Source organism: Bos indicus, chromosome 5, assembly GCF_029378745.1.
Source record: "Bos indicus isolate NIAB-ARS_2022 breed Sahiwal x Tharparkar chromosome 5, NIAB-ARS_B.indTharparkar_mat_pri_1.0, whole genome shotgun sequence".
NCBI classification, from domain to species: Eukaryota; Metazoa; Chordata; class Mammalia; order Artiodactyla; family Bovidae; genus Bos; species Bos indicus.
In genome coordinates this window covers 107696481-107722235 of record NC_091764.1, presented here as the reverse complement: position 1 = coordinate 107722235, position 25755 = coordinate 107696481, and the positions used below count along the sequence as shown (strand labels likewise).

The following is a 25755-nucleotide window of genomic DNA, read 5'->3' as shown; positions in this document are numbered from 1 at the left end:
TTATTGCCTTGACTAGAATCAATACTGATGGAAACAGTATTGAATAGAAATGGTAAGAAATAGTAAGACTAGACACCCTTGTCTTGTCTTGATCTCAGAAGTTAAGCAGTGTTTCACTGTAATTTGTAGATGTTATCTGCAGATGTTTTGTAAATGCCTTTTTTCAGATTGAGGGTTTCCTTCTGTTTATCATTTGCCGAGAGTTTTTTTTTTTTTAATCACAAATAGCTGTTAGATTTTGTCAAATGCTTTTCTTACATTTATTGCAGTGATTATATGGTTTTTTGTCTTTAAATTTATTAATATGATACACAGATTGATTTTTTGAATGTTAACTTTGTATTCCTGGGGTAAACCCCACTATGTAATGTATTATCCTTTTTATTAATACATGTTGTTGGATCCGATTTGCTAAAAATTTTTTAGAATTTTGCATCTATATTCATCAAAGTTTGACCTATAGTTTTCTTTTCGTGTCTTTGTCTGCTTTTCTTATCAGGGTAATGCTAGCTTTGTAGAATCAGTTGGAAAGAATTTCTTTTACATTCTCTGGAAGAGTTTCTATAGAACTGGGATTATTTCTTCCTTAAATGTTTGGAATGTCCCCAGCCCTGCATAAGCACCACTGGATTCAATCCTTTTGAGAGATACTTTCCCTTCCTGGGTGGTTTCCTCACACATATGTACTGACCAGTACTCAGCTGCAAGCTAATAGGGGACCCTCTGCGGATATTTGGGTCTCTCTATGCACATTTCTTTTTTCTTTTTTGTCTGTGCTGGGTCTTCACTGTAGTGCTCAGGCTCTCTAGTCATGGTGTGCTTAGCTGCCCCCAAGGCATGAGAGATAATAGTTCCCCAATGAGGGATTGAACATGAGTCCCCTGCATTGGCAGGCTGATTCTTAACTTCTGGACCACCGGGGAAGTCCCTCTCTGTGCACATCTCTGCTCCCTGGGTCTCTGTCCTATGAACTCCCTGCCCTGATGCCAGCAGATAGAGGTCTAGGGTGGAGAAAATGCCAGCGTTTCTGGAGTCAGTAGACTTGTCTCAGCCAATGACTGTGAAAACAGAAAGGATTACTAAAAGGAAATCTGACTGCAGTCTGCTAAAAATCCCTCTCTGACGTTGAGAGCAATCATTTCCTCGACACATGCTGGACTGTGGGCTCTGTAAATGCTCGTGGTTTCTGGGATTCCAGGAGCTCCTTCGATGGCCACGGGTTATGTGTTTTTTAGATGATAACTGAAGTTGATGGGAAGTACACCTTGGTAGGTATAGACAGAAACTTCAGAGTGAAGAAAGGGACTGGCCAGGTCCTAAGTAACTTGGTGACACTTGATCTCTGCTTGGTTCCAGACATTTAGACCAGTGTTCCCAGTTTTTCACAGCACCCCCCACCCCCGCCTTGGAAGCAGTGGTGGCGGGAGGAGTTGGACTTGGACCAGAAGACGGCTGCTGCCAAGGAACACACAGCCTGTTTCCCACCTGCAGGTGCCTTCTTCATCCCCTACCTCATCTTCCTCTTTACCTGCGGCATTCCTGTCTTCCTCCTGGAGACGGCGCTGGGCCAGTACACCAGTCAGGGGGGCATCACTGCCTGGAGGAAGATCTGCCCCATCTTTGAGGGTGAGTTGCTCGTCCCTGACACCAGAGTCTCTGTACCAGGTTATAAACTGCATTTGGAATAACTGGGGGGTTCAGCAGCAGTGCTAATGGAGATAAGCCCCTGGGTCTTTATGTTAAACCTTCCACTTGTGACTCAGCGGGCATGAGTTTGAGCAAGCTCAGGGAGAGCGTGAAGGACAGGGAAGGCTTGCGTTCATGGGGTCACAGTCGGACACAACTGAGTAACTGAACAACTCCACTTGTGGGCCCAAGACAGAACTAGTCACTCAGCCCAGCAGAGGATGGAGGAGAAGACGGGGCTGAGGGTGGCACAAAGGCTTTAGCTAATAAGTAGAGTGCAAAGCTATTTTAGCTGTACCTGTATATATTTTGCAATGCATACAAATAATTTTATGCTTTTAAAAACATATTTAATCAATGGAAAGCATTTAAAAAGAGATTTTTTTGTTTGTTTTTAATTTGTTTTTAGTTTGGGGATTTTTTTTTTTTTGGCTGTGCCATGCAGCTTGTGGCATTTCAGCTCCCCAACCAGGGATTGAGCCCAGGCCCTCGGCAGTGAGAGTACAGAGTCCTAACCACTGGATGGTCAAGAAAGTCTCTAAAAGGAATTTTAATGAGAAAAAAAATCCATTAATAATTCTACTATCTTTGGACTTTCTTGGTGGTCCAGTGATTAAGAAGACTCCACACTTCCACTGCTGGGGGCCTGGGTTCAATCCCTGGTTGGGGAACTAAGATCCCACAAGCCTCAAGGCACCACCAAAATAAATAAATAAATAATTCTACTATCTTGACACAGCAGTTACTTAGGGTGTTTTAATATTCCTCTCTCTGTAGGATTTTCTTTAAATTTCTATTTTGAAGTAATTATATGTTCACAGAAAGTTGCAAAAGTAGCCCAGGAGTGTCACGTGTACCCATCAGCCAGTTTTCCTTCATGGTAAAAATTTTATATAGCTATGGAACAATGTCAAAACCTGCAAATGGACATTGGTACCATCCACAGACTTTGTTCAGGTTTCACCCGTTTCCATGCGCTCGCTTGTGTGAGAGTATGTATGTGTAATTGTGTGTAATTGTATCACGTGTGTGGATTTGTGCGACCACCACCACTGTTCCATGGCTACAAAGAACTCCACTCCACTGCCTTTATAGTCGCATTTACCCCCTCCCTGCCCTAATCCCTAACCTCTGACAACCATCGATCTGTTCTCTAGCTCTGTGATTCTGTCATTGGGGAGCGCTATATAAATGAAGTCATGCAGTGTGTGACTTGAGATCCACTGTTTCACTCTGCATCATGCCCTGGAGATACACCCAGATTGCTCGGGTATCAGCGCATGTGTGCGTATGTGTGTGTGTGTGCTAAGTCACTTCAGTTGTTTCTGACTCTGTGACCCCATGGACTAGCCCGCCAGGCTCCTCTGTCCATGGGATTCTCCAGGCAAGAATACTGGAGTGGGTTGCCATGCCCTCCTCCAGGGGCTCTTCCCAACCCAGGGATCAAACCCGAGTCTCTTACATCTCCTGCATTGGCAGGCTGGTTCTTTACCACTAGTGCCACCTGGGGAGCTCCTGGTATCAGTGGTTCATTCCTTTTTATTACTGAGCCATATTCCATGGCATGGATGAAGGTACTATGATTGATTTAACCATTCACCCATTGAAGAACATTTGGGTTGTTTGTAGTTTGGAGAGATTTATCTCACTATTTCTTTCTCTATATTAAAATGTAGGTATCTATTAGTTTGAAATATACAGTTTTTTCCTTCGTTTTTCTTTTTTTGTTTTTATTTTTAAGAATTTTTTCCTACTTATTTGTGTTTCTGCTTTAGTTAGTGTTATTTTCCATTTTCTACACAGCAATCATTGAGTTGCATAAACTTTCATCAGATGCATATATCAAAATTTATGCTTATTTTTGATCACTTATAGAATTGTTATACCCTTCTACCACGTATCTTGGTAGAAATAGCCCCCCCTCTTTTTGAAATTATTTCTTTGGGATAAATTCCCAAGTTCAGAATCACAGGATCAAATGGACAACCAAGTCGATGTCTCTTGATCTGGCTTATGGAAGTGTTATACTGATATACAGTCACTGAACTTGAGTAAGGACTTTCTCCCATATCTTTAACAGCTCTGAGTAATGACCCTAGTTCCCAAACTTGTCGGCACATTGGAAACACCCCGGGACCTTCAAAACATCCTGAGGCCTGTACCCCACCCCCAGAGGTTGTGATTAAACTGGTCTGGCATCTAGACTGGGCTTTGGAATTTTAAAAATATCGCCAGGTAATTCTCCTATTATGTGGACGAGTTTGGAGCTCACCGAGTGACAGCGTCTGTAGAAATGCTCGCTGTGTTACGGGTGCAGAATGTTGCCCCTCATCGTTTCAGTTTGCAAGCCTAGGATGAGGGAGCGTGAGGGCATTTTGAGGACGCTCATTCACTACGTGCACTTGCTCCTCTGTGAACTGTCTCGTCCTGCTCATAGCACGTGTTTTTATATTTCAGAAATAGATCAGATGAATTCCAGGGAACATAAGCTATTGGAATCTCGGAGTTAGCCTTACACATGTGTAAAATAACTTGGAATTGGAAACAGTGGAGTTTTAGCACCGAGACTGATGCAAGTTTACGGGAAGCAGGGCAGGGCAGCAGGGATGGGGAGGAGAGTAGGAAGCCCGGGTCCCGAATCCCACGTCTTAGGACACTCCCAGTGGAGCACAAACCCTCTCCCGAGCAGGGGTGGGCAGGAGAGTGAGACATCTGCCCGGTGCCCCAGCCTGGTCTGCCCCTTCCCCGCCCCCACCAGGCATTGGCTACGCCTCCCAGATGATCGTCACCCTCCTCAACATCTACTACATCATTGTCCTGGCCTGGGCCCTCTTCTACCTCTTCAGCAGCTTTACCATCGACCTGCCCTGGGGGAGCTGCCGCCACGACTGGAACACAGGTGAGGTCACCCCCTCCTGCTTGGCTGTGGTGACCGGGGAGAGGGATCATCCCTGTACCCTGGGACCTAGGCCCCACCCCGTACTTGGGTTGCTCTAGAAGTCTTCCAAGGACATCATGGAGGTCTTACACCAAAGATAAGAGCGAGAATCCACCAGCATCACAGGGAAAATGTCACAGGCCTTTTTTTAAAAAGCAATTTTACTTATTTATTTTTTGCTTGTGCTGGGTCTTTGCTCTGCAAGTGCTTTTCTCTCGTTGTCGTAAGCGGTAACTACTCTCTAGTTCCAGTGCCTGGGTTTCTCATTGCGGTGGCTTCTCTCGTTGGGGAGCACGGGCTCTAGGCACAGGCTTCGGTAGCTGCAGCACGTGGGTTCAGTAGCTTCGGCTTCCGGTCTCTGGAGCACAGGCTCTGTAGTCGTGAGACACAGGCTTAGTTGTTCTTCAGCACCCAGGATCATCCTGACTCAGGGATCAAACCCACGATCCACTGAGCCACCAGAAAAGCCCTACAGACAGTGTAAAAAATTCATAGGTTCCATCAAACACATTATAAATGCACGTATTATAAAGACAGAACTGACTTCATTTTGTGCAGTTTAGCCCTTTATGTGATCTGAGACATGGTTAGTTTGATATATGTATATATTATATACAATACATATATTTATATATGTATATATTGTATACAATGCATATATAAATATATGTATATATTATATTATTATATGTGTACATATATTATAATATAATATATATGTATATATTATTTCATTTATTTGTTTCTCATGTCTTCTTTCTGATGCTATTTTAGGCCTTTTCAACTCCCAGTTCATCTGGACTGAACCAGGGGATACACCATTTTATACAGTATCTCTATCGTTTATAATAGCAAGTAATTGTCTCTTGGGGTTCCATTTTAAGACAGGAGCCCATAAGGGCCATAGAACTACTGAGTCTAATGAATAGAAAGTAAACATTAAATAAAAGATAAAATTGAAAGTTACCTAGAGTAGTGCTGTCTAGAAGAACCGTCTGGGGTGATGAACGTCCTTGGTACTCTCTGACCCGGCAGCCACTAGGCCCCCCTCGCCCCCAAACTGTGTGCTGTCTCTCCAGGTCTTCCTTCCTTCGTTCCTCTCTGCCACCACCTCCGTGCCACTACTTTTCAAGTGAAAAGTCCAATCCTGGATGTCCCTCCCTTCGGGTCGCTGATCCACTAGGTTCTGCTCAGTGTGTGTGCTTGTGCCTGGCCCGGCCCCGGGCCCTGGCATTCACCCGGCTTTTTCTCTTTGTTGGTTTGATTTGTGCTTAGTGCTGTGTGCTACATCCTGAGCCCTCAAAACATATTTGTGGAATGAATCAAGTTTTAAAAAGTCTGTTCTGTTTGGATATTTTCTTTATTGTGTTTTTTCTTCTCCTCTCTTTGTTTCCCCCTCCCTCTCCCTCTCTCCCTCCCTCCCGCCCCCCCACCTGACTTTTTTTTTTTTTAATTTTTGGCTGTTGGGTCTTTGTTGCTGCTCATGGGCTCTCTAGTTGTGGCCCACAAGCTTAGTTGCTCCTAGGCACGTGGGATCTTAGCTCCCTGTGCTGTGCTTAGTGGCTCAGTCATGTCTAACTCTTGGCGACTCCATCGACTGTAGCCTGTCAGGCTCCTCTTTCCATGGGGATTCTCTAGGCAAGAATACTGGAGTAGATTGCCATGCCCTCCTCCAGGGGAGTCTTCCCAATCCAGGGATGGAATCCAGGTCTCCTACATTGCAGGCAGATTCTTTACCAGCTGACCCACCAGGGAAGCCTAAGAATACTGGAGTGGGTAGCCTATCCCTTCTCCAGGGAATCTTCCTGACCCAGGAATCAAACCAGGGTCTCCTGCATTGCAGGTGGATTCTTTAGCAGCTGAGTTACCAGGGAAGCCTGACCAGGGACCAGTTCTCCACCCAGGGATCAAACTCGAGTCCCATGCACTGGAAGGTGGATTCTTAACCGCTGGACCCCCAGGGCAGTCCCCAGCTCCCAGATCCTCTGCAGGTGGAACTTAACACACTTTGCTGAGCAGGAGCCCAGCCCTCACTTCCTCACAGATGGGTGATGACAAGTCATCTCTGAGAAGATTCGCTTTCTCGTGCATGCAGTAGGGAAAATGCTATCTTAGTATTTCGCAGGATTGCTGTCCTGATAAAAACGCAAAGAAGGGTGTGAACACTTTGTGAAAAGTCTGAAGGCATAGAGGGGTAATTGAGAGCCACTATTTATGGAGCGCCCTGGAGTCTCATTTTCATTTAATCCCCTTATCGGCCCTGCGCAGGGCTCTTGCCATGTGCATTTACAGCCGACAGGACTGAGGCTTAGAGAGCCTCTCAGTGAATAACCTGGCGGTGGGGGGTGGGGAGTGGAATTCAAGCCAGAGCCTCCTGACCTGTACCCCTGCGCTTAGCCATGACTGCACCACTTCCCTGGATGGCGTCCTGATTGTTCCTCAAAGGTCGTGAGCCCATCCAGGACGGCGGCCCAGAAATATTTGCCTATTTGAAGCAGTGTGCAAAGCATCTTTGCTGAGGCTGCCTGGTCTTGCTTTAATTAGAATGTACAGCCACGACCACCCCCCCATCCCACCCCTCACCCCCTCTGCCATGGAGAAGTGGGAAAGGGTGCCATGGGTTTGATGAGGTTATTATGTCTTTCATGTCTCATTGTGAGACTTTTGTTTAGATAACTTCAGCCCAGACACCTTCCTTCCGAGTCTCCTCAAGTTCCCCCCACCCTCTGGTCACACTGGCCAGTGACCTTTCTCTTGCTCCCCTGACCGCCCACAGAGCGCTGCGTGGAGTTCCAGAGGACCAATGGCTCTCTGAATGCGACTGCTGAGAATGCCACCTCTCCCGTCATCGAGTTCTGGGAGTAAGTGAGGCCCTTTCTCCCTTCATCCAGTGTGGATGGTTTGTCCAGGGCAGGGGGGTGAATTCAAACAGTGGTGACTCCACAGATGGCAAGGGACGAACTTCTGCTTCCTCCTTTGGTGGCCCCACCATCCAAGTGGCTTTTCCCTTTTGCCTGTATCTGTGGTTAATGCAGGACTGTCCTTAAGCCGGGCCTGCCTCCCCTCCCCCGGGGCCACCCCCATGAGTGTCCATCCTCCTCCCCTGCTCCTTGTCAGTTACCTCTACTGCTCCTCCCCCCAAATACTGGCATTCACCTAAGACGTGATTCCTAATATCAAAGCATCTTCACAGTCCAGCTGAGAGAATATGTTTGCGTTCCCTTCTCTGGGTTCAGCTGCACTCGGCCTGGCAGAATAAACTTACCCAGGGACAGTCTGTCTTTGCCTCCCTGTCTGTCTATCCCCATCTCTGGGCAAAGGTGAGCCTCACGGTTCAGAGTAAAGGAGCCGGTGAGCCTTTTTCAGATCAGAGCGAGAGGCTCAGCTCTGCTGCCCAGGGAGCTGAGGCCGGCAGCTCACCCCTCTTTCCCCAGGCGGCGGGTCCTGAAGATCTCAGAGGGCATCCAGCACCTGGGGGCCCTGCGCTGGGAGCTGGCCCTGTGCCTCCTGCTCGCCTGGGTCGTCTGCTACTTCTGCATCTGGAAGGGCGTCAAGTCCACGGGCAAGGTCTGTGTCAGAGAGCCCTGGGCGCCCCCCCTCCCGGGACCCTCTGCCCTCGCTGGGGGGCTCAGCCACCCAGAGGTTCCTCAAGTTGTACCTAGTCAGGGATGGGAGGGAATGACCCCACGAAGATTGCTTGGTGCTTGCTTGCTTGATTCTGTGCCTCTCCTGGGCTCAGTCACATGTCCTTCTGTTTGGGAAGGTGAAATGGAAGAAAGACGGAGAGGGAAGGGGAAACAGAGAGAGGGAGAGGAGACAGAGAGGGGGAGGGGGAGACAGAGAGAGGGAGGGGGAGACAGAGAGGGGAAGGGGGGACAGAGAGAGGGAGGGGGAGACAGAGAGGGGGAGGGGGGACAGAGAGGGGGAGGGAGAGAAAGAGAGGGGGAGGGGGGGGGACAGAGAGGGGGGAGGGGGAGACAGAGGGAGGGAGGGGGAGACAGAGAGGGGGGAGGGGGGGCACAGAGGGGGGAGGGGGAGACAGAGAAGGGGAGGGGGAGACAGAGGGAGGGGGGAGACAGAGAGAGCCAGGGGGCGGGGGGGGGGGGCGGGGGGGGGCGGGGGGGAGACAGAGAGAGCGGGGGAGGGGGGGCCGCGGCGGAGACAGAGAGAGCTGGCGGCGGGGCGGGGCGGGGAGGGGAGCGGGAGGGCGGTGGGGGGGAGGGGAGCGGGAGGGACCGGGGGGCGGGGGGGGGCGGGGGGGGGCGGGGGGAGGGGAGCGGGAGGGCGGGGGCGGGCGGGGGAGACAGAGACGGGTGGGGGCAGAGACGGGGAGGGCGATAGGATCTCGGAACACACCACGTGTGTGGGCACATCGCACAAGGAACACGGTTCACGGCGCCGTTTCACACAGCAGTGCTTTGGGACTGTTCATCTTGACACAATTCTCAGCCACCCAAGGCCCGAGGGAGACGCCCTGCCCCGGAGTGTCATGCAGGGCAGCTCGAGTTCTCCTGGACTCTGGTCCCCGAGGCCTCTGACCAGGCCGCCCTCCTAATCGGGCCGTGCAGTCATGCTAAGCTCGTAAACTCGGCGAGGACAGGGATCACGTGTGACAGAACTGTCGTTCCCGACGACCCTGGCCACAGTTCTAAGCCCCCTGTCAGGGGCATGCCTAAGTTCATTCAGTCACTCAACAAATATTTGCCGGGGATTGTGTAGGGGGAGCTGCAGGGAGGGAGGCAGGAGGTTGTGGCTGGAGGCAGAGGGCAGACAGGACTGAACAGCTGCGGGATGAGGGGTGAGCGGGAGGGGGAGCAGGCGGGCTCCGTGACCTCTCTCGTGGGGTCGCAGCTCCTCCAGCCCCTCACGGCTTCCGTGTCTTTCCATCGCCTTGGCCCAGGTGGTGTACTTCACGGCCACCTTCCCTTACCTCATGCTGGTGGTCCTATTGATTCGAGGGGTGACGCTGCCCGGGGCAGCGCAAGGAATTCAGTTCTACCTGTACCCAAACCTCACGCGTCTGTGGGACCCCCAGGTAAGAAACCCCCGACGACGAGGGCTGCCCCTGTGCTCTGTATGGGCATCTCTGCTCCATCTCCGGCGTCTGCGGTGGGGGATATTTCCACACATCTGCTGGCAGCTGTGTGTGCTCCCTGCTAGTTTCACAGCTGCCAGGGAGCCCGGAGGGTGTCCCTCGGGGGCTGAAGGTCCTAAAAGCCCTTCTCCAGGCTCTGCCCTGCTCCACCTCCCATCCCCGCTTGGCACCTCCTTTCACACTGGGCAGCCTTTCTCCCCTGACCCTCCGCCAGCCCTCTGCTTCCCCCTCTCTGCCCACACGGCCCACCCCTGGCAGTGTCCCCGGCCCCGCCTGGAGCCAGCTGGCTGGTATTGAGTTTCCTGCCTGCTGTCCAGAGGGCTGCACCCTGCCTCCCCGTCCCTCCCGGCTCTTCCTTCAGGTCCACCCTCCAGGAGCGGGTGCTTGCTGACGAGGATTTGGACAGCAAGGCCTGTTGAGAGAAGCCTCTGTCGGCTTCTCGCCTCCTTGTTTGCCTGCCGTTTTGAAGGGCCTCCCAGGTGGCGCTAGTGGTAAAGAACCGGCCTGTCAACGCAGGAGACTAGGGTTACATCCCCAGGTCGGGAAGATCTCCTGGAGGAGGGGATGGCAACCCGCTGCAGCATTCTTGCCTGGAGAGTCCCATGGATAGAGGAGCCTGGCGGGCTACAGTGCATGGGGTCACAAAGAGTCAGACAGGACTGAGCGACTTAGGATGCATATGCATGCAAAGCCAGGAGGTGCGGAGGTGGAAGAGGGTGGAAGAGGCCATGGGCGAGGGAAGCCCAGAGCCCTACACACCGGGCTACCCCCTGCCCCCATCGCCCCAGCAAAGGTCACCTCCTGGAAGCCTCCTTTGCTCGGTGGGGAGGGGCCATGTCCCTGAAAGTGCCGCCCAGCTTAGGACAGACCAGCAACCGGACAGCTTTTCAAACATTTTAATAGTAAAGGCAGCGGCATTGTCTTGCTGGGGGGCAAGGAGGGCAGGAGAGGAGGGAACGGCCCCTCCCCCAGCTCCCTTTGAGGCGGGGACGTCCCCACGGAGGCAGTGGCTCCCCTTGTTCCTTGTGCAGAGGTTGGGGTGACTGTTCTCCAGCCTGCCTTCCCCCACCCAGATGGACTACAAGCTCTTCCATCCTGGGTCTTAGGGTTGCTGTGGCCCCCAGAAGCATCCAGACCATTCGAGCCCAGACATTGCCCCAGCCTCGGCCCTGGGGTTCCTTCATGACCTCTGGTGGGATGTGAGCATGCCCTCTTGCACTTGTTTCTGAGACAGATAGAGACAGACACAGCTGCTTCATCTCCACCTGGGCCCGAGGGTGGCCGTGGAGCCAAACTGTAGAACGGCAGCTGCCAAAGCTAGAAAACCCCAGACGTCATCTGTGCAAACTCCTCACAGCACAGATGAGCAGACGGGGCCCAGGCTCACATGGAAGTAACAGCAGGCTGAGACCCACAGGGGACCCTGTGGTGGGACAAGGCAGCAAGCTGAAGGTGGTGGAGCAGCAGAGCTGGGCAAGGCCTGGGGGGAGAGGAGCCAGGTGTGGGTCTGGCGTGGATCCTTCACGCAGGAGGAGCTGCTGTGGCTCTGGAGCACAGTGTGGACCGGTGGCTGAGCCACGAGGTGTCTTTGCTTGGGGGTCAGGCAGGAGGAAGGAGGGGTGAAAGACAGGGAGACGGGCAGATGGAATGAAAGAAGAAAGGGAGACAGGGTCCAGAATCTCTGGAACTGACCAGTGGCTTTTCTGATCGATGCCCTGTTTGTGCTGATCAGCCATGTGCAGCCGACAACTGCTGAGCGCCTGCCACAGCCCTGGCATCGTTAAGAGGTTCATGTGAACTATTTCAGCTCATCCTCACCATCAACCAGTGAAGTATCCCCACCTTTGTTAGTTGTTATTGTTATTAAGTTGCTCAGTCGTGTCCAACTCTTTGCAACCCCATGGACTGCAGCACGCCAGGCTCCCCTGTCCTTCAACATCTCCTGGAGTTTGCTCAAACTCATGTCTGTTGAGTCAGTGATGCTATCCAACCATCTCATCCTCTGTCGTCCCCTTCTCTTCCTGCCTTCAATCTTTCCCAGTATCAGGGTCTTTTCCAATGAGTCAGTTCTTCGCATCAGGTGGCCAAAGTATTGGAGTTTCAGCTTCAGCTCAGTCCTTCCAATGAGTATTCAGGACTGATTTCCTTTAGGATTGACTGGTTCTCTCTCCTTGCTGTCCGAGGGACTCTTGAGAGTCTTCTCCAGCACCACATATAACAGTTGGCAGCAAATAAGAAGGAGGACCAGAGAGCATGCAGCTCTGAGAGTTAAAAGGCCATAATTCTGTGTCTGGCTATTGCAGGGATGAAGACCTCTTTCAGTCTCCTCTCCAGGACACTGTCCTTCCAACCCCGGGCAGCTGCAGGCCATGCAGGGAGCCGATGCCCTCAGAGTCCTCTGAGGCCATGGGAGGGAGATGTTTCCAGAGCCAGGCTTGGTCCTGAGCTTGTAAGCAGCCATGTTAGCTGCTGGTCCTGGCTTCCTGCAGGGCGGGATGTCCCGGCCAGAGTCCTAATCAAATCCAATTGGCGTTCCCCAGGAAGTGTGACAGTTCCAACCTGCATTTGGCTGGCACTTGAGAAAGGTGCAAAATTCCTGCAGCACAAAGACCAGAGCGTCTCTGTCTGTCAAGCTCTCAATCTGGGAGCGGAAGCCAGGCAGATACACGACTGGATTTCTCTGTCTGCCAGGCTGCTGTGCAGTGGGTGGGCTGCCGCCTCTCCCGGGCTCCCCAGCACCGACTCTGTGCCACTGGGGAGCAGCCCCGGGGGCTCCGCTGGTGCATGTGCTGGTCAGGCTCTGTTTCTTTCCCTCACCCACCCTGACCCTTTTTGTCTGTCCATTGGTAAGGACAGGGGTTAGGGACAAGGTGTCCAGAGAACCCTTGTTGGACATCTTAAATCTCTGTGTTAGGCTATTCTTGGGAGGGTTTATTTCGGGGGGAGGTTAGAGCCATTAATTAGAAAGAGGCTTTTTATTTTGATGTCACACATTGAGACCTAGGGAACCTGGAAGGCGAGTTGCTTCTTTAAAATGAGCAAATAGCAAGAGCAAATAGCCCACTGTGCTGTGCTGTGCTTAGTCACTCAGTAGTGTCTGACTCTTTGTGACCCTCCAGGCTCCTCTGTCCATGGGGATTCTCCAGGCAAGAATACTGGAGTGGGTTGCCATGCCCTTCTCCAGGGGAATCTTCCAACCCAGGGATTGAACCCAGGTCTCTTGCATTACAGGTGGATTCTTTACCATCTGAGCCACCAGGGAAGCCCAAGAATACTGTAGTGGGTAGCCCATCACTTCTCCAGGGAACTTCCTGACCCAGGGATTGAACCAGGGTCTCCTGCATTGCAAGCGAATTCTTTACCAGCTGAGCTACCAGGGAAGCCCTGAGGTGGGATAGGGAACTAGTATTTTTTTATGTATTAGGCATTTGACAAACAGTATTTTATTTTTATTTGTTGTTTTACACATTTTATCTGTTAATATACCCCTTTTTATTTCACTTATTATTACCATTTTCATGATAAGGCAAGTGAGGTTCAGAGAGGTTAAGTGATCTGCCTAAGATCACACAGCAAGTAATGAACAGAGTTAGGAAATGAACCCAGTTTGACTCCAAAGCCCAGGCTCTTTCTGTTCCATAATTGCCTTTCTCAAAATAGTAAATAGTTCTTGAGGTTGGACTCCGGGTTGAAAAACATCTTTCCTGGATCTTCTAGAAACTTCTCTCTTCCCCTGTCCCCGACTCCAAGACCTCTTTTTAACCCACACTTGGCCAAGTTTTTTTCACACCTGTTTTGTCGGGCAGTCTTCTGCGCCAGCCAAGCTCATGGAGTTTTGTTCTGGAAACCAGGGCTCCTGCACCAGGCAGGTGGCAGCTGGGTTGTGGCGGGAACAGAATGGCTTGCTCTGCTGTCCTCCGGCCCTTCCCCACTCCGCTCCCAGCCCGCGTCTCCCCTACCCCAGCAGGCCAGCCCAGAGCAGCTGCAAGCCAACTCACTAACCAGGGGCCTGGGTCACAATTGCGGGGCTGACCCCTGCACTCTGAACCCTCAGGCCCCCTGCTTCCTCTTTCTCAGTTCTCATCAACCTCTCCTCCCAGCTCGATCTGAGTGTGTCCCCCGAGGGCGAGGTGAACAGCCGAGTCACAGTTTTCCTTTATTTCTTCTTCCCAAGCCCAAGTTCGAAATACTTCCTAACAACAGGATCTGCCCATGGGCAACCATGGGACTGTCTCTGAGAAAATAGAGAGTTTCCCATGTGGACTGTGGGCCCCGCCAGGTGTGGGAGTGGACCTCCAGGGCCCGAGGCTGGGCCAGGTCCTGGATGACCTGCCTGGAGAGACCTCCCTGATTCTTTCTTTTCATTTATTTATTATTTTATTTTGGCTTCGTCAGGTCTTAGTTCCTGGAGGAGGGCATGGCAACCCACTCCAGTATTCTTGCTTGGAGAATCCCATGGACAGAGGAGCCTGGTGGGCTACAGTCCGTGGGGTCGCAAAGAGTCGCACATGGCCGACAGAGTGCACAGAGCAGGTCTTAGTTGCAGCACGTGAGGTTTCTTTCTACTGCATCACGCGGGCTCTTTCTTTGCAGCACACAGACTCTTCGGTTGTGGCCCACAGGCTCAGTTGCTCCAAAGCATGTGAGATTTTAGTTCCCCAACCGGGAATCGAACCCATATCCCCCCACATTGCCAGGTAGATTCTTAACCACCGGACCACCAGGGAAGTCCCCCCTTATCCTTTCTTTTCGAGCTCAGAGCCTCTTGCCTCACCAACCCACCCTTGGGGCTGCGATAATGAAGGGAGCGGATGAGTGACTTTCAGACCAGAGACCACTGGGTTTTCCTGGGAGGACGCTCCTCTCAGGCTCTGGGGCAGTTTTAGAAGAGGAAAGCGTTTGAGACACCGCAAAGGAGGCACCGGACTTCCTGAGGCGTGACCTCCGCCTGCGGTATCCACAAAGTTTTGTGGTACCCACCCTGGTACCCCCCGCTCGGCTTCTCTCATGCCTGCCCTTTCCTTCTCCAGCTTCTGAAATAAATCCTGAGGCCCCCTCCCCTCTCCCCATCATCATTTCCCCTGAGGTTTAAGAAAGTTTCCCTGGGGTGGTCGACCTTGCCTGCTAGCTCCTTTCTGGCCCTGCCCCCTTGGGGGTCTTCCTCTGTGCTTCTTGCTGAGGACCCCCTGCCCCACGTGGCAGCTCCTGCCTCCCAAATGCCCTGGGAGTCCTGGTGGGCAGGAGGCACAGATGGTCAGGCACGGCCCCCCTCTCTTCACCCTCTTTCCTGTCTGTCTCCAGCCCCGCACAAGTGAAAAGAGAGCAGGAGGCGAGAGCGCCGGGGTGGACTCCAGTTCTCAGAGGCTGGAAGGGCGGGATCCCCACTTCTGGGCTATACACTGGGGCTCCCCAGGAGGCTCTGAAACCACACAGGATTCTGGGTTCTGCTCTAGGTCTAGTTCGGGGTCTCATCTGGGATGCTGGTTGAGGAATCTGTGTTCTGAGGCAGTCAGCTGGCATGGGTTCCCTCGGACCTGCCAGAGGGAAAGGGGCATTTGCGGGGAGTGAGTGGTGAGGGCATTTGCGGGGCATTTGCGGGGAGTGAGTGGTGAGAGCAGGAGCAAGGGAGGTCGAGGGTGGTCTCGGTTAGGGAGGTGGGAGGGGTGGGCAGGGGCTGAGGAGCTGTGGACACAAGCAGCTGAGGCTTTGGTGCCCGTGGGCACGGGAGCCTGATTTTAACGGAAGGACAGCAGGGACCTGTTTGGGGGCTACTGCGGAGGGTGAGACCAGAAGTGGGGACCCCGCCCCCAGTCTGGCGACGTCCGTGGCCACAGCTCAGTGCTCACGTTCCCTGAAGGCAGGAGGTGCCTGGGGCGGGTCCGTGGCCCCAGGACCCCCACCTCCTGTGGATCTGCAGCCTTGCCGAGCCCCATTTGCCTTGATCTTCTTTCTCTTTGGGATGTTATTCTAGCTGTGAAATCTAAATCACAGCGAGCACAGGCCGGGCCGGCAGCTGAGATAATAAGAGGGACAGCTGTGCCCTGTGTTTACCGAGCGCCGTCTTCCCCCAGGAGCACACAGCCCCTTAGAGATGCCGTCCCTTCACCCTCTGGATGTTTTGTGAGCGGAGGATCCCTCCTTTGTTTTCAGAGGGTTTTGAGGCGCCTGGGACACATGCTCATGAGGGCTCTGACGTTGAGGACCCACATCCCCAGAAAGACTGTCCTGGCTTCCTTCCAAACTGGGCACGTCACCCGGGGTCTGGGGCAGGAGAAAGTGGGGGCTGAGCCCCGGGCTTTGTTTCCATTACAGCAGCACGGGGCCCAGCCTCACGTGTTGTTTTAGCTTGTTTGTTTTTTGTTTTGTATCTGACTGCCCGGGTCTTAGTTTCAACATGAAGTTTTGTTTTTTTTTTTTGCAGCATGTGGGATCTAGTTCCCTGAGCAGGGATTGAACCCAGGGCCCCCCCTTCATTGCGAGCAGGGAGTCTTAACCATTGGACACCAGGGAAGTTCCCACGCCTCACTTGGTTCTACAGCACCTGGCCGCCAGCCTCCATCGTGGGTCCTTTAGTCCTGATGCCCGTGCCATCCCAGTGGTGCCCAAGACACCCCATCTAGAGGCCCAGGAATTCGAGCCCATTGGGACAGCATGGTCTCGGGGCTCTCTGCCCCGGCTGAGGGCAGGGCTCTGTATCTCCAGTCTGGCTCGGCTGTGGGCCTGTGGGCACCTCGGAGGGGCAGCTTTCTTGCCTTTTCTCTGTGTAGGTGTGGATGGACGCGGGCACCCAGATCTTCTTCTCCTTTGCCATCTGCCTAGGGTGCCTGACGGCCCTGGGCAGCTACAACAAGTATCACAACAACTGCTACAGGTGAGCGGGGGTGGGGCCTGGGTGCCTGCCCCTCCAGGTGTGCCAGGTCAGGGGCAATCCCTACACCCCACCTGTCTTCACCCCACTCTCCAGTCAATCCCCCAGGGCTGCCAGGTGGCGAGAGGAGCCGGGGCAGCATGGGCAAGCGATCGCTCCCTGGAGGACCTGATAATTGAGGTTGGCTGGGAAACCCAGCCCCGGGCTCACGTAGAGGGCAGTGGGCACAGGCATGCAAACAGACCTGCCCGGGAGCGAGTCACACCGAGCGGCCCAGGCCTCCCTGCTCTGGCCCCTCCCCATGGTTCCTGTGGGCCCGCCTGGGTTCTGTCAGAGAATTCAAGCCAGTTTTAGCTAAACAAAATCACATCATGCATTTCAAAATCGAAACTTAGGTGAGTAAGGAACATCTGTAGCCTGGGTGCCCCTCTCCCCTCCACTAACGTGCGGGCTGTGTGGGTACCAGGGTGGTGTCCCAGGAGGCACAGTGACAGCACGGTGGGAGAGGGAGGCTCTGTGTCCGTGGGCGAGGTTCAGACCCTGTTACTCCCTTGAGGCCTCACTCTTCCAGGATGACCGTGGGTCAGTCCAAGTCTGAGCCCATGGAGTCGGGGCTCAAGACCAGCCCCTTGGGTGTCCTCTGCCCCTGCTGGGCAAGAGGTGTCCCTTGGGTTCCCTGGTCCCTGCCAGAGGCGCTGGGAGCCCCGCTGACCTCTGTTCCCTGCCCTGCCCCGCCCACAGGGACAGCATCGCGCTCTGCTTCCTCAACAGCGGCACCAGCTTCGTGGCCGGGTTTGCCATCTTCTCCATCCTGGGCTTCATGTCCCAAGAGCAGGGGGTGCCCATCTCTGAGGTGGCCGAGTCAGGTGGGTGGTGTTTTGGGGGGTGGGGGGCCCAAGCCAGGTGACTCTGTGAGCTTTGTCTGAACCTTCGCCAGCCCACCGGGATTCACAGGCGTTTCTACTGTCCCCTACACTCGGGTGACCTTTCAGTGGCTGCGTCCTGGAAAGATGTGGGGTGGACTTAAGCAGCAATTCCAGCTTCAAAGGGCGAACAGGTGTGCAGAGAACACCTTCCTTTCCACACTCGCTTCCAGTTCCTCACCCTGGAGCCAACCAGTGTCATCCGGTTCACGCTTTTCCTTCCAGAAATGGTTTAGTCTTTTAAGAGAAAAAGAATACACATACGTCTGTACATACACATTCACACACACATACATATTACTGTTTCTGCTTGTTACATCTTGTAACAGCCAGTTGCTAAGGTGCAGTATACACTGTCCTGCATCCTGCCCTGTCTTATACCCCTTAAAGTGTGTCTCAGGGGTAAGTTAATTACCGGCACATGGCTTTCCTCCTTTAAGTGCCTGACCCTCACCCCCGCCCCCACCCATGATGCACTGCTGCTGCTTTTAAATAAAATCACAGATGGTCCCCTATCTGGTTAAGTGGCCAGCGTTTGCCTTGTACACCCTCTAGGCCCGTGGACCACCTGCTTGCACCTGTAATAAGATGATTTTGATCATGGGGTTCACAAGCTCCCCTGTTACACAAGGTGCCGGGCACCAGATAACTGACATCATGGGTTCTTATTAAGAACAATCGCGTTTCTCTGTTACAAAGCGCTGCCCTGTGCCAGGCGAGGTGCTGAGCGTTTGCGGTGACTTGTGATGGAGAGTGGTGGGGTGGGCTCTGGCAGCATGGGAAGCAGGCTAGGAGCTGACCGTCATCCCGGCCCACGGTCTTGCTCTTCCTTTTATACAAGATTGGGCGCGTTCAGAGTGTTATGGCCATAGACGTGCCTTCCTTTCAAAGGCAGCTCCCTATGGATGACTGGGTGCTGGCACGTGACCCTGTTCTTGCCATCTGAGCCAGCCAAGGGCAACATGAAGTGTTTGAGAGGATGCGGGGGGGTGGCGGGGCACAGTATCATGACACCCAATGCCAGCTCGCTTGCTGTCGGGCAAGAGAAAAGGCAGTGCAGAGGTGCAGAGGTGGCCAGTGGTGCCCCAGACCCAATCTAGTCCAGAAGGTATTTTCTTTGGAAACTTACAGAAACCACTCTCCAGTAATTGCCTTACGGTTGCACGAAGGCTCCACGTCCTTCACCTCCCCCACTCTCCCTTTTACACTGGGACAACCAGCTCCACAAACATCTGTGAGCTCTTTTTAAATATGAAACCTCTGATTTGGAGCAATAGATCTGGAGAGTGAGCGCTGAGGATTTGGGGGTAGAACTTATAGAAATGTGGGTGAAATAGACCCCTTTCTATTTTCCAAAACCCTTTAAAATGCACACAGCCTTTATGTTCTCCTCCTGCCCCGAGAAAACAGCGGGTGGTGCCTTGAAGAGCAGGGATCAGTTCGAGGTCTGGGTGTCTTCTTCTGGGCCAGGACGGTGGTGGTGGTGGCTAGCTTCAGGGCTCCCGCTGTCCTGTGTCCCACACCGGGACGCCCGCCTCGGGGTGGCACCGGCATGTCCCTCTCTCCCTGCACAGGCCCTGGCCTGGCCTTCATTGCCTACCCCCGGGCTGTGGTGATGTTGCCCTTCTCGCCCCTCTGGGCCTGCTGCTTCTTCTTCATGGTCGTCCTCCTGGGACTGGACAGCCAGGTATCAAGAGGGATGGCCACTCAGAGCCTGAGAGACAGTGGTGTGCGTGGGTTGTGGGTGGGAAGCAGCGGGCTTGTTCCCCAACATTGAACCTGATGCCCTGAAGGCCCTTAAAACAGCTGGGGGCTGGGCACGTGTCAGGAGACAATGCCCTTCCAGGGACCAAGCGGAGTTTGGGAGGGTGGGTCCAACCCCAACCATGCCGGGGGCGCTCTGGACTATCAGGAGGCAGGCAGGGCTGCCTCTGGGAGGGACGAGCCAGAGCTGGTTGACGGAGCTTCTCGTGGGGGGCGCTTGCCCTCCAACTCCTCGCCCTCTCGTCCAGTTCGTGTGTGTGGAAAGCCTGGTGACGGCGCTGGTGGACATGTATCCCCGTGTGTTCCGCAAGAAGAACCGCAGGGAGGTCCTCATTCTGGGGGTATCTGTCACCTCCTTCCTCGTCGGGCTGGTCATGCTCACAGAGGTGAGGGTGTGGGGGCTTGCAGGTGGGTCCTGGGGAGGAGGAGAAGCCAAGGAGGGTCACTGTCCTCCCGGCAGGGGAAGCAGCTGCTGTGATGCTGGGTCTCTGCCATCTGGGCTTCAGAGCCTGGGGTCTGGTCCTTTCCCAGCCTGGGAAGCACTGAACATCTAGCTCTGGTCATGGCTGAGGGATGTTTTGGCTCCCCAGATGCTGAGAAATATAGAAAGCCTGGATGGGAAAATCAAAAGTGTCCAGTGCGGTTGGACTGGGAAAAACTGCATCCAGCAAGACCCCATGAGTTCCCAGGCAGCTGACCCAAGTTCCAGGGACAGACTTCAAAGGCAGTAAAGGGAGCCCTGGGGTGGGTGACATTCCGGGTGACATCTCAGGGGAGAAGGCAGGAGACGGAACTCGTAGCCTGATGGTATCCAGGATGGCCCCTATCTTGACCTTCTGCCAAAAACGCACACTGTCGTGGACTCTGCGTCACCCCCTGCTTGTTCTCAGGGCTGAGCTAACAATGGCTGTTTCAGCTCTCTTTCAACAATAAGAAGCCCCTATCCTTGTCACATGTCTGCCAGAGCTTTATAGCTTACCAACCAGGCTCTCTTTTCATCTCTGTCTCCTGTGATCCTCCCCACCTCCACTTCACGCCCTGAGGGTGCCTGTCTCCTCGGGTAAGGTTCTGCCTCTCCCCCTCCCCGGGCAGGGCGGCATGTACGTGTTCCAGCTCTTTGACTACTATGCAGCCAGCGGCATGTGCCTGCTGTTCGTGGCTATCTTTGAGTCCTTCTGCGTGGCGTGGGCCTATGGTGAGTGACTCTCCCCTCGGTCCTGACCCTGGCACTTGCCTCTGCCCAGGGCTCTCAGACAAAGGAGATACCACTGCTTACAACCACCTTCCCTGGCCCAACCTCAAAAAAAAAAAAAAATCTCAAGAATCTGAAATGGCCCCCAAGAGGTGGTCTTGTGCACCCTCCTAATGATGGCTGCCCCCAGCCCACCCTGGGGGACCATATCACATCTTATCCAGAGCTTTTCAGCCTTTAACAACCTCGATCATCAGAAAGTCCCTGCCTTGGCCCAAGCCGAGTTCTGCCCGCTGCTGTTTATGTCTGTGAAATCCAGGCAAGAGTCAGCTCCCAGGGGCGATCAGAGAAGACATCCACCACGTCTTTTCCTTGCCCTTCCTGGTCGCTGTGGTCCCTGTCCTGATGCTTCAGATGCTAGACGGTGCTTTCTCCCCCTCCCTCCTCTCCTTCGTGGCAGGAGCTGGGCGCTTTTATGACAACATCGAGGACATGATTGGGTATAGGCCGTGGCCTCTCATCAAATACTGTTGGCTCTTCCTCACACCGGCTGTGTGCACAGTAAGACAAGCTCCGGAGGAGAAACCAGATGAAGGGAGAGAGGCGGTGGTCCAGGAGGGTAACGGGCCCTTACCCTAGAAGGGACTTCTCTGTGGGGACTGAAAATCATTTAGAGGTTTCATTCATTCTCCTGTTGGGTTCTGCAAAATGCGAGCCAGATAGCTTCTTCCTTCCCATTTCACAGAAGTACAAATTGAGGGCCAGGGCAGCCAGCTCAACCTACTCCACAGTGTGAGTCTAACATGGGGCAGATGCCTCGGGCTGCTGAGATGATACTCACTGATAAAGTCCAGTGATGACAATAGCAGTTCTAGAACACTTAACTTCCTGCTGGGCACAGAGTGCATCACACATTTAATCAGTCCTCACAAGAACCCCACGAAGAATTACTGCTGCATTCGCTTCTCAGGTGAAACTGAAGCCCCGGAGGTTAAGCAGTTCACTGGAGCTGGAAGGTGGCCGAGAGCTGGGGCTCAAGCCCAGGCAGCCTGGCTTGGAGTCTGGGCCTGAGCTCCTAAGCACCGCTGCTTTGGCTTTTCCTGGGTCAGCAGCGCCCCTGAACACCCACTGTGCTGATGACAAGGCAGGGGATGGAGGCTCCACCCCTGCGCTCCAGGTGCTCACAGCTGGACACCAAGTCCCAACTGGGGGCCAACCATGTGTAGAGACACCCAGGGTCGTGGGGACCCTGCAGAGACAGAGAAGGCACCTTGGAAATATCTCCCCGGGGGTATGGATTTTGAGCAGTCTGTGGATGGAGGCTGGAGGTAGACTGGCCCAGCTGGGTCGGGGACCCATGCTCCCCCAGCCCCGTCTCTCCTGCTCTTACCCTCAGGCCACCTTCCTCTTCTCTCTGATCAAGTACACCCCGCTGACCTACAACAAGAAGTACAAATACCCGTGGTGGGGCGATGCCCTGGGCTGGCTCCTGGCCCTCTCCTCCATGGTCTGCATTCCTGCCTGGAGCTGCTACAAACTCAGCACCCTCAAGGGGTCTTTCAGAGAGGTAGGGAGATGGAGGGGAGGAAAGAGTCAGAGGACGAGCTGGTGGCTCGTCCTTGCTGAGAGGTGGCAGCCTGCCTAGGTAGAGGGTGGTGCACGGGAGGGCCAGGGGTCCTGGCGTGGGCATTGGGGAGGGACAGATGGAGTGCTCAGCAGTCTCAGAAAGAGACAGGAGGCCGCCAAGACAATGCTTTGGTTACCGGGAGAGCGTCTGTGTAGGAGGAGGCACGCACACAACAGCGAAGAGGGCCGCTGCCCCCCACCTCCCCTCCCCCCGTCTCCAGCTCACGACAGACCCCACTCTGCTCGCAGAGAGTTCGCCAGCTCCTGTGCCCAGCCAAGGACCTTCCCCAGGGGCACCGAGAAGGACCCTCCGCCCCGGCCACACCCAGGACATCACTTCTCATCCTCACTGAGCTGGAGCCTCACCACTAGAGGCCAGGGCCTGAGTGGTCCAGTGAGCCTGGCTATGGACACGATTACAGAAGGAACACACAGAAGCAGCCCTCTGTGTTTCTCCAGGCTCCCCGCCCCGGCTTAGGAAGGGGTGGTGGTGGGGGGGGGGGGGAGGACAGGCAGAGACTAGACAAGATAATAGGGGACATTTTAGAACCCAGTTCTGAGCTGGGTGCCAACTTCCCTGCTCCAGGGGTGGCTGGATGGGTGAGAAGGGCCAGGATCGAGGGCAACCCCTTTGAGAGGGGCCTGGGGAGTCTGGGGGACGGGCGAGAGCTCTGTTTGGCTTCCCTTCATTCCATTAAATCCAAGTTCTTCCTACCAGCTGCTAGCGGTCCGTCTGGTTTCTGCCCCCTCCCCTTGCTGCCCTCCCCACCTCCTCACCCACCCCGTCCGCTGTCTCTCCTTCCCACACTGACTGGGGTCTCTCCTTGTGGAGGAGCAGAGGGGCTGCTGTGGGAGAAGGGGGTGGGGCCCAGCCAAGGTCCTCTGTCCCCAGGCCCTTGGCCAGAGGGGCTGTCTCCCCTCTGTCCACACGCCCCATCCATCCCCTCTCCCCATCCGTCCCCTCTCCCAGGTCCCTTCCCCTGCTCCTTCACTCTGGAATAGGAAAGGAGATGGAAGGGAGAAGAAGGAGTTCTCGTTAGAGGAAGGAGGATGAGAGTGGCTGGGCTTCTTTCCGCCCGATTTCCCGCCGCCGAGTCCTTTCCTGGCCCTGCCTTCCCAAATTGCACACCGCACCGGGCATCGTGCGCCGGGTTCTAGACACGTACAGACAGTCCGCGAAGCCCTGGCGGAGCAGGCCACTACCCGACTCGGCCAGCAGAGGGCGCCGCCTCCTCGGGGCCGCCGCGCCTCTCCGCTCGCAGGAGGATGGATGCAGACTCGGTAACCAGGACGCAGCCTCGAGGTGGGCGGCTAGGGGACCTCCGCGGGCTGCCGGGCCTGAGCGCTCAGAGGCGGCCAGAGAGGAGCCAGGTGGGAAGCAGAGCCTGTGCGACCTCGGGGTCAGCGGGCCTGACTTTGGCTCTGCAGCGCCCGCAGGTGCGCTCTGCAACCTGGCGCTTGGCAGGTGAGTGGAGCAGGCGCCTGTCCTGGGGGCCTCCAAGGATTCTTAGCGATGCAGACAGGTGCACAGAGTTTCCTGGGTGATTTTCTTAGCATTTTAGTGAGCCTACTAGTAGGAAAATGCACTGAAGTCCTCAGGTTTTATTCTTTTATTGTTGGGAGGGTTTATTAAAATCAGTGGTGGCAGCTCATTCGTGGACAGTGGCTTCCGCCCCCACCCCCCACCCCAGTGTGCCAGGCGCAACCCAGTCCTAAGATGGGAGAAATAAGTTTGCTAGAGGAACTTGTGGGTCTCCAGATACACACGTGGAGTCTTTGCCCAGCTGAGGACATTTCCAGGACACAAACTACGGGGCGCTGTGCTCAGGACACGTGAGGAGCGAAAACGGACATCTCTTTAAGGACAAAGGACGACAACCGCTATGATAGAAAAGCAGTCTCTGCGAAAGAATAAGTGGGTGTGGGAGGGACCCCGAGGATCCCAGGCCAGGGGTCTGGGAACACCCAGGGAGGGAGGTGGGCTGTTCAGTCATGGTGATCTGACCCCGAGTTGGGAGCTTCACTGATGGTGGATGGAGTTGGAAAATAACTCACCAGCACAAGATCCATAGATCTGGGTTCTGGTCTTCTCCTGCCTCACACCTGCCATGTTTCTCGGTGGAATTCAGGTCTTCATTTTTTGCAGACAGAGATGATACTGGGCACCTCACCCACACACAGGTTTGTGGTGGGGCTGGATGGGGTCACGGGCATGTGAGCCCACCCCTGAGGTCATTAGAAGAGTGGGGGATGGATGAGGTGGGGAGCTGTCCTAAAAGTCAGGGCTCAGGTCAGGGAAAGGGAATGGCCATACCTGGACGTGACTTCAGCCTCTCAAAGGGATGGTTGGGGTGGGGCCACTTTCTGTCCCCTCTGCTCGAGCCCTGATTGGGAGATTCAGATCCTGCAGTTCCCAGAGGAAGAAGAGCCTTTTGTCTAGAGACATCACCTATTGGAGAAGAAGACCTTAGAACACATCATTTAGCTTCTATTCACCCTCAGTTTGCTCATGTGTAAAATGGGCAGATCAGCGCCTCTGTATCAAGGTTTCTGTGAGGCGGACAGAGAGCCTCAGGGCAAGCTGGAAGGAAGAGGAAAGGCAGTAGTACCCAGAGAGTTAGGGCTGGCCGCCCTGAGATCGGGGAGCTGCCAAGGGGACACTGAGTCCCCAGGCTTCATGGGCCCTCAGACTGTGCTCACACATACAACTGGTCTAGGACCCACACGTGTGCACCCACACAGCCCCTCACTCTCCACAGATGAATGTGTACAGACCTGGACACACCACAGTCTGCCAGGCGGGCAGGCCTGGCGTGGGTCTTACTAGCGATGTGACCTTGGGCAAGTTCATGGCTCCGATCCTTAATTTTCTCCGCTATAAAATGAGAATAATAATATTTACCTCATTGTGTTGTTAGAGTCCAGTGGAGAGGGTAGGTGTAGCTGCCTTGGAGACATATTTCAGGCAAATCCATCCTGTTTTCCATGACTCCACCCCAACCCCTGCATTGAGTTGTCAGTGAAACAGAAAAGCCCAGAAAGAGCTCAGAGACATCTTTGCTGCCCCGCTACTTCCCCAGCCCTGTGTATCAGGTTGCAAGGGGCCCCAGGAAGAAGGCTACACATTTATTACCTAAGCATTTCTGCTAGGAAGCAAGGGAGAGGCAGACCTAAAATAACCCTACATCCATGGCCTGAGGGTTCTGCTTAGCATCAGTAGTTTTGTCTAAGAAAAGCAAGACCTGAGTCCTCCAGGCCCTAATCTATCCCCTGGTTCTGAGAGAGCAATACCCTTTCTGGAGAGGGAAAACCGAGATCAGTATTTCCCTCAAGTTGCATCCCTCCCTCCCTCCCTCCATCCCTTCTTCTCTCCCACCTATCCATCCATCCATCCATCCATCTGTCTGTCCATCCACCCACCCACTGTCCATCCACCCACCCATCCGTCCATCCACCCACCCATCCATCCATCCGTCTGTCCATCCATCCATCCAGCCATCTGTCCATCTACCCATCCATCTATCCACAAATTCATCCATCCATCCAAGTGCTTACTCTGATCCAGCACTATATCAAATGCTTGAGGGAGAAACATAGAATTATGAGATGTGATCCCTGCCCTCTAGATATTCCTGGTCTAGGCAACATTGCTGCAGAGGAACA

The 25755-nt window shown here is 54.1% G+C and overlaps 1 protein-coding gene across 3 annotated transcripts in view; it reads left to right on the top strand.

Annotated features, from left to right (window-relative positions):
* SLC6A13 (solute carrier family 6 member 13) overlaps positions 1 to 22798 on the top strand; it is a 41510-nt gene extending 18712 nt beyond the window's left edge. Inside the window, exons 3-15 of one of the 3 annotated variants that reach the window (XM_070790320.1) lie at positions 1492 to 1626; positions 4445 to 4585; positions 7401 to 7485; positions 8059 to 8191; positions 9525 to 9659; positions 16487 to 16590; positions 17329 to 17453; positions 19085 to 19197; positions 19523 to 19660; positions 20367 to 20469; positions 20927 to 21027; positions 21890 to 22033; positions 22342 to 22798. In XM_070790320.1, the coding sequence (XP_070646421.1) occupies positions 1492 to 1626; positions 4445 to 4585; positions 7401 to 7485; positions 8059 to 8191; positions 9525 to 9659; positions 16487 to 16590; positions 17329 to 17453; positions 19085 to 19197; positions 19523 to 19660; positions 20367 to 20469; positions 20927 to 21027; positions 21890 to 22033; positions 22342 to 22464 (1580 nt within the window). In that variant the 3' untranslated portion in view covers positions 22465 to 22798. Of the gene's footprint in view, positions 1 to 1491; positions 1627 to 4444; positions 4586 to 7400; positions 7486 to 8058; positions 8192 to 9524; positions 9660 to 16486; positions 16591 to 17328; positions 17454 to 19084; positions 19198 to 19522; positions 19661 to 20366; positions 20470 to 20926; positions 21028 to 21436; positions 22034 to 22341 lie in introns of all 3 variants that reach the window. The other 2 variants (XM_019960158.2, XM_070790318.1) reach the window with 2 other exon arrangements.
* The last annotated feature ends 2957 nt before the right edge of the window (positions 22799 to 25755 follow it).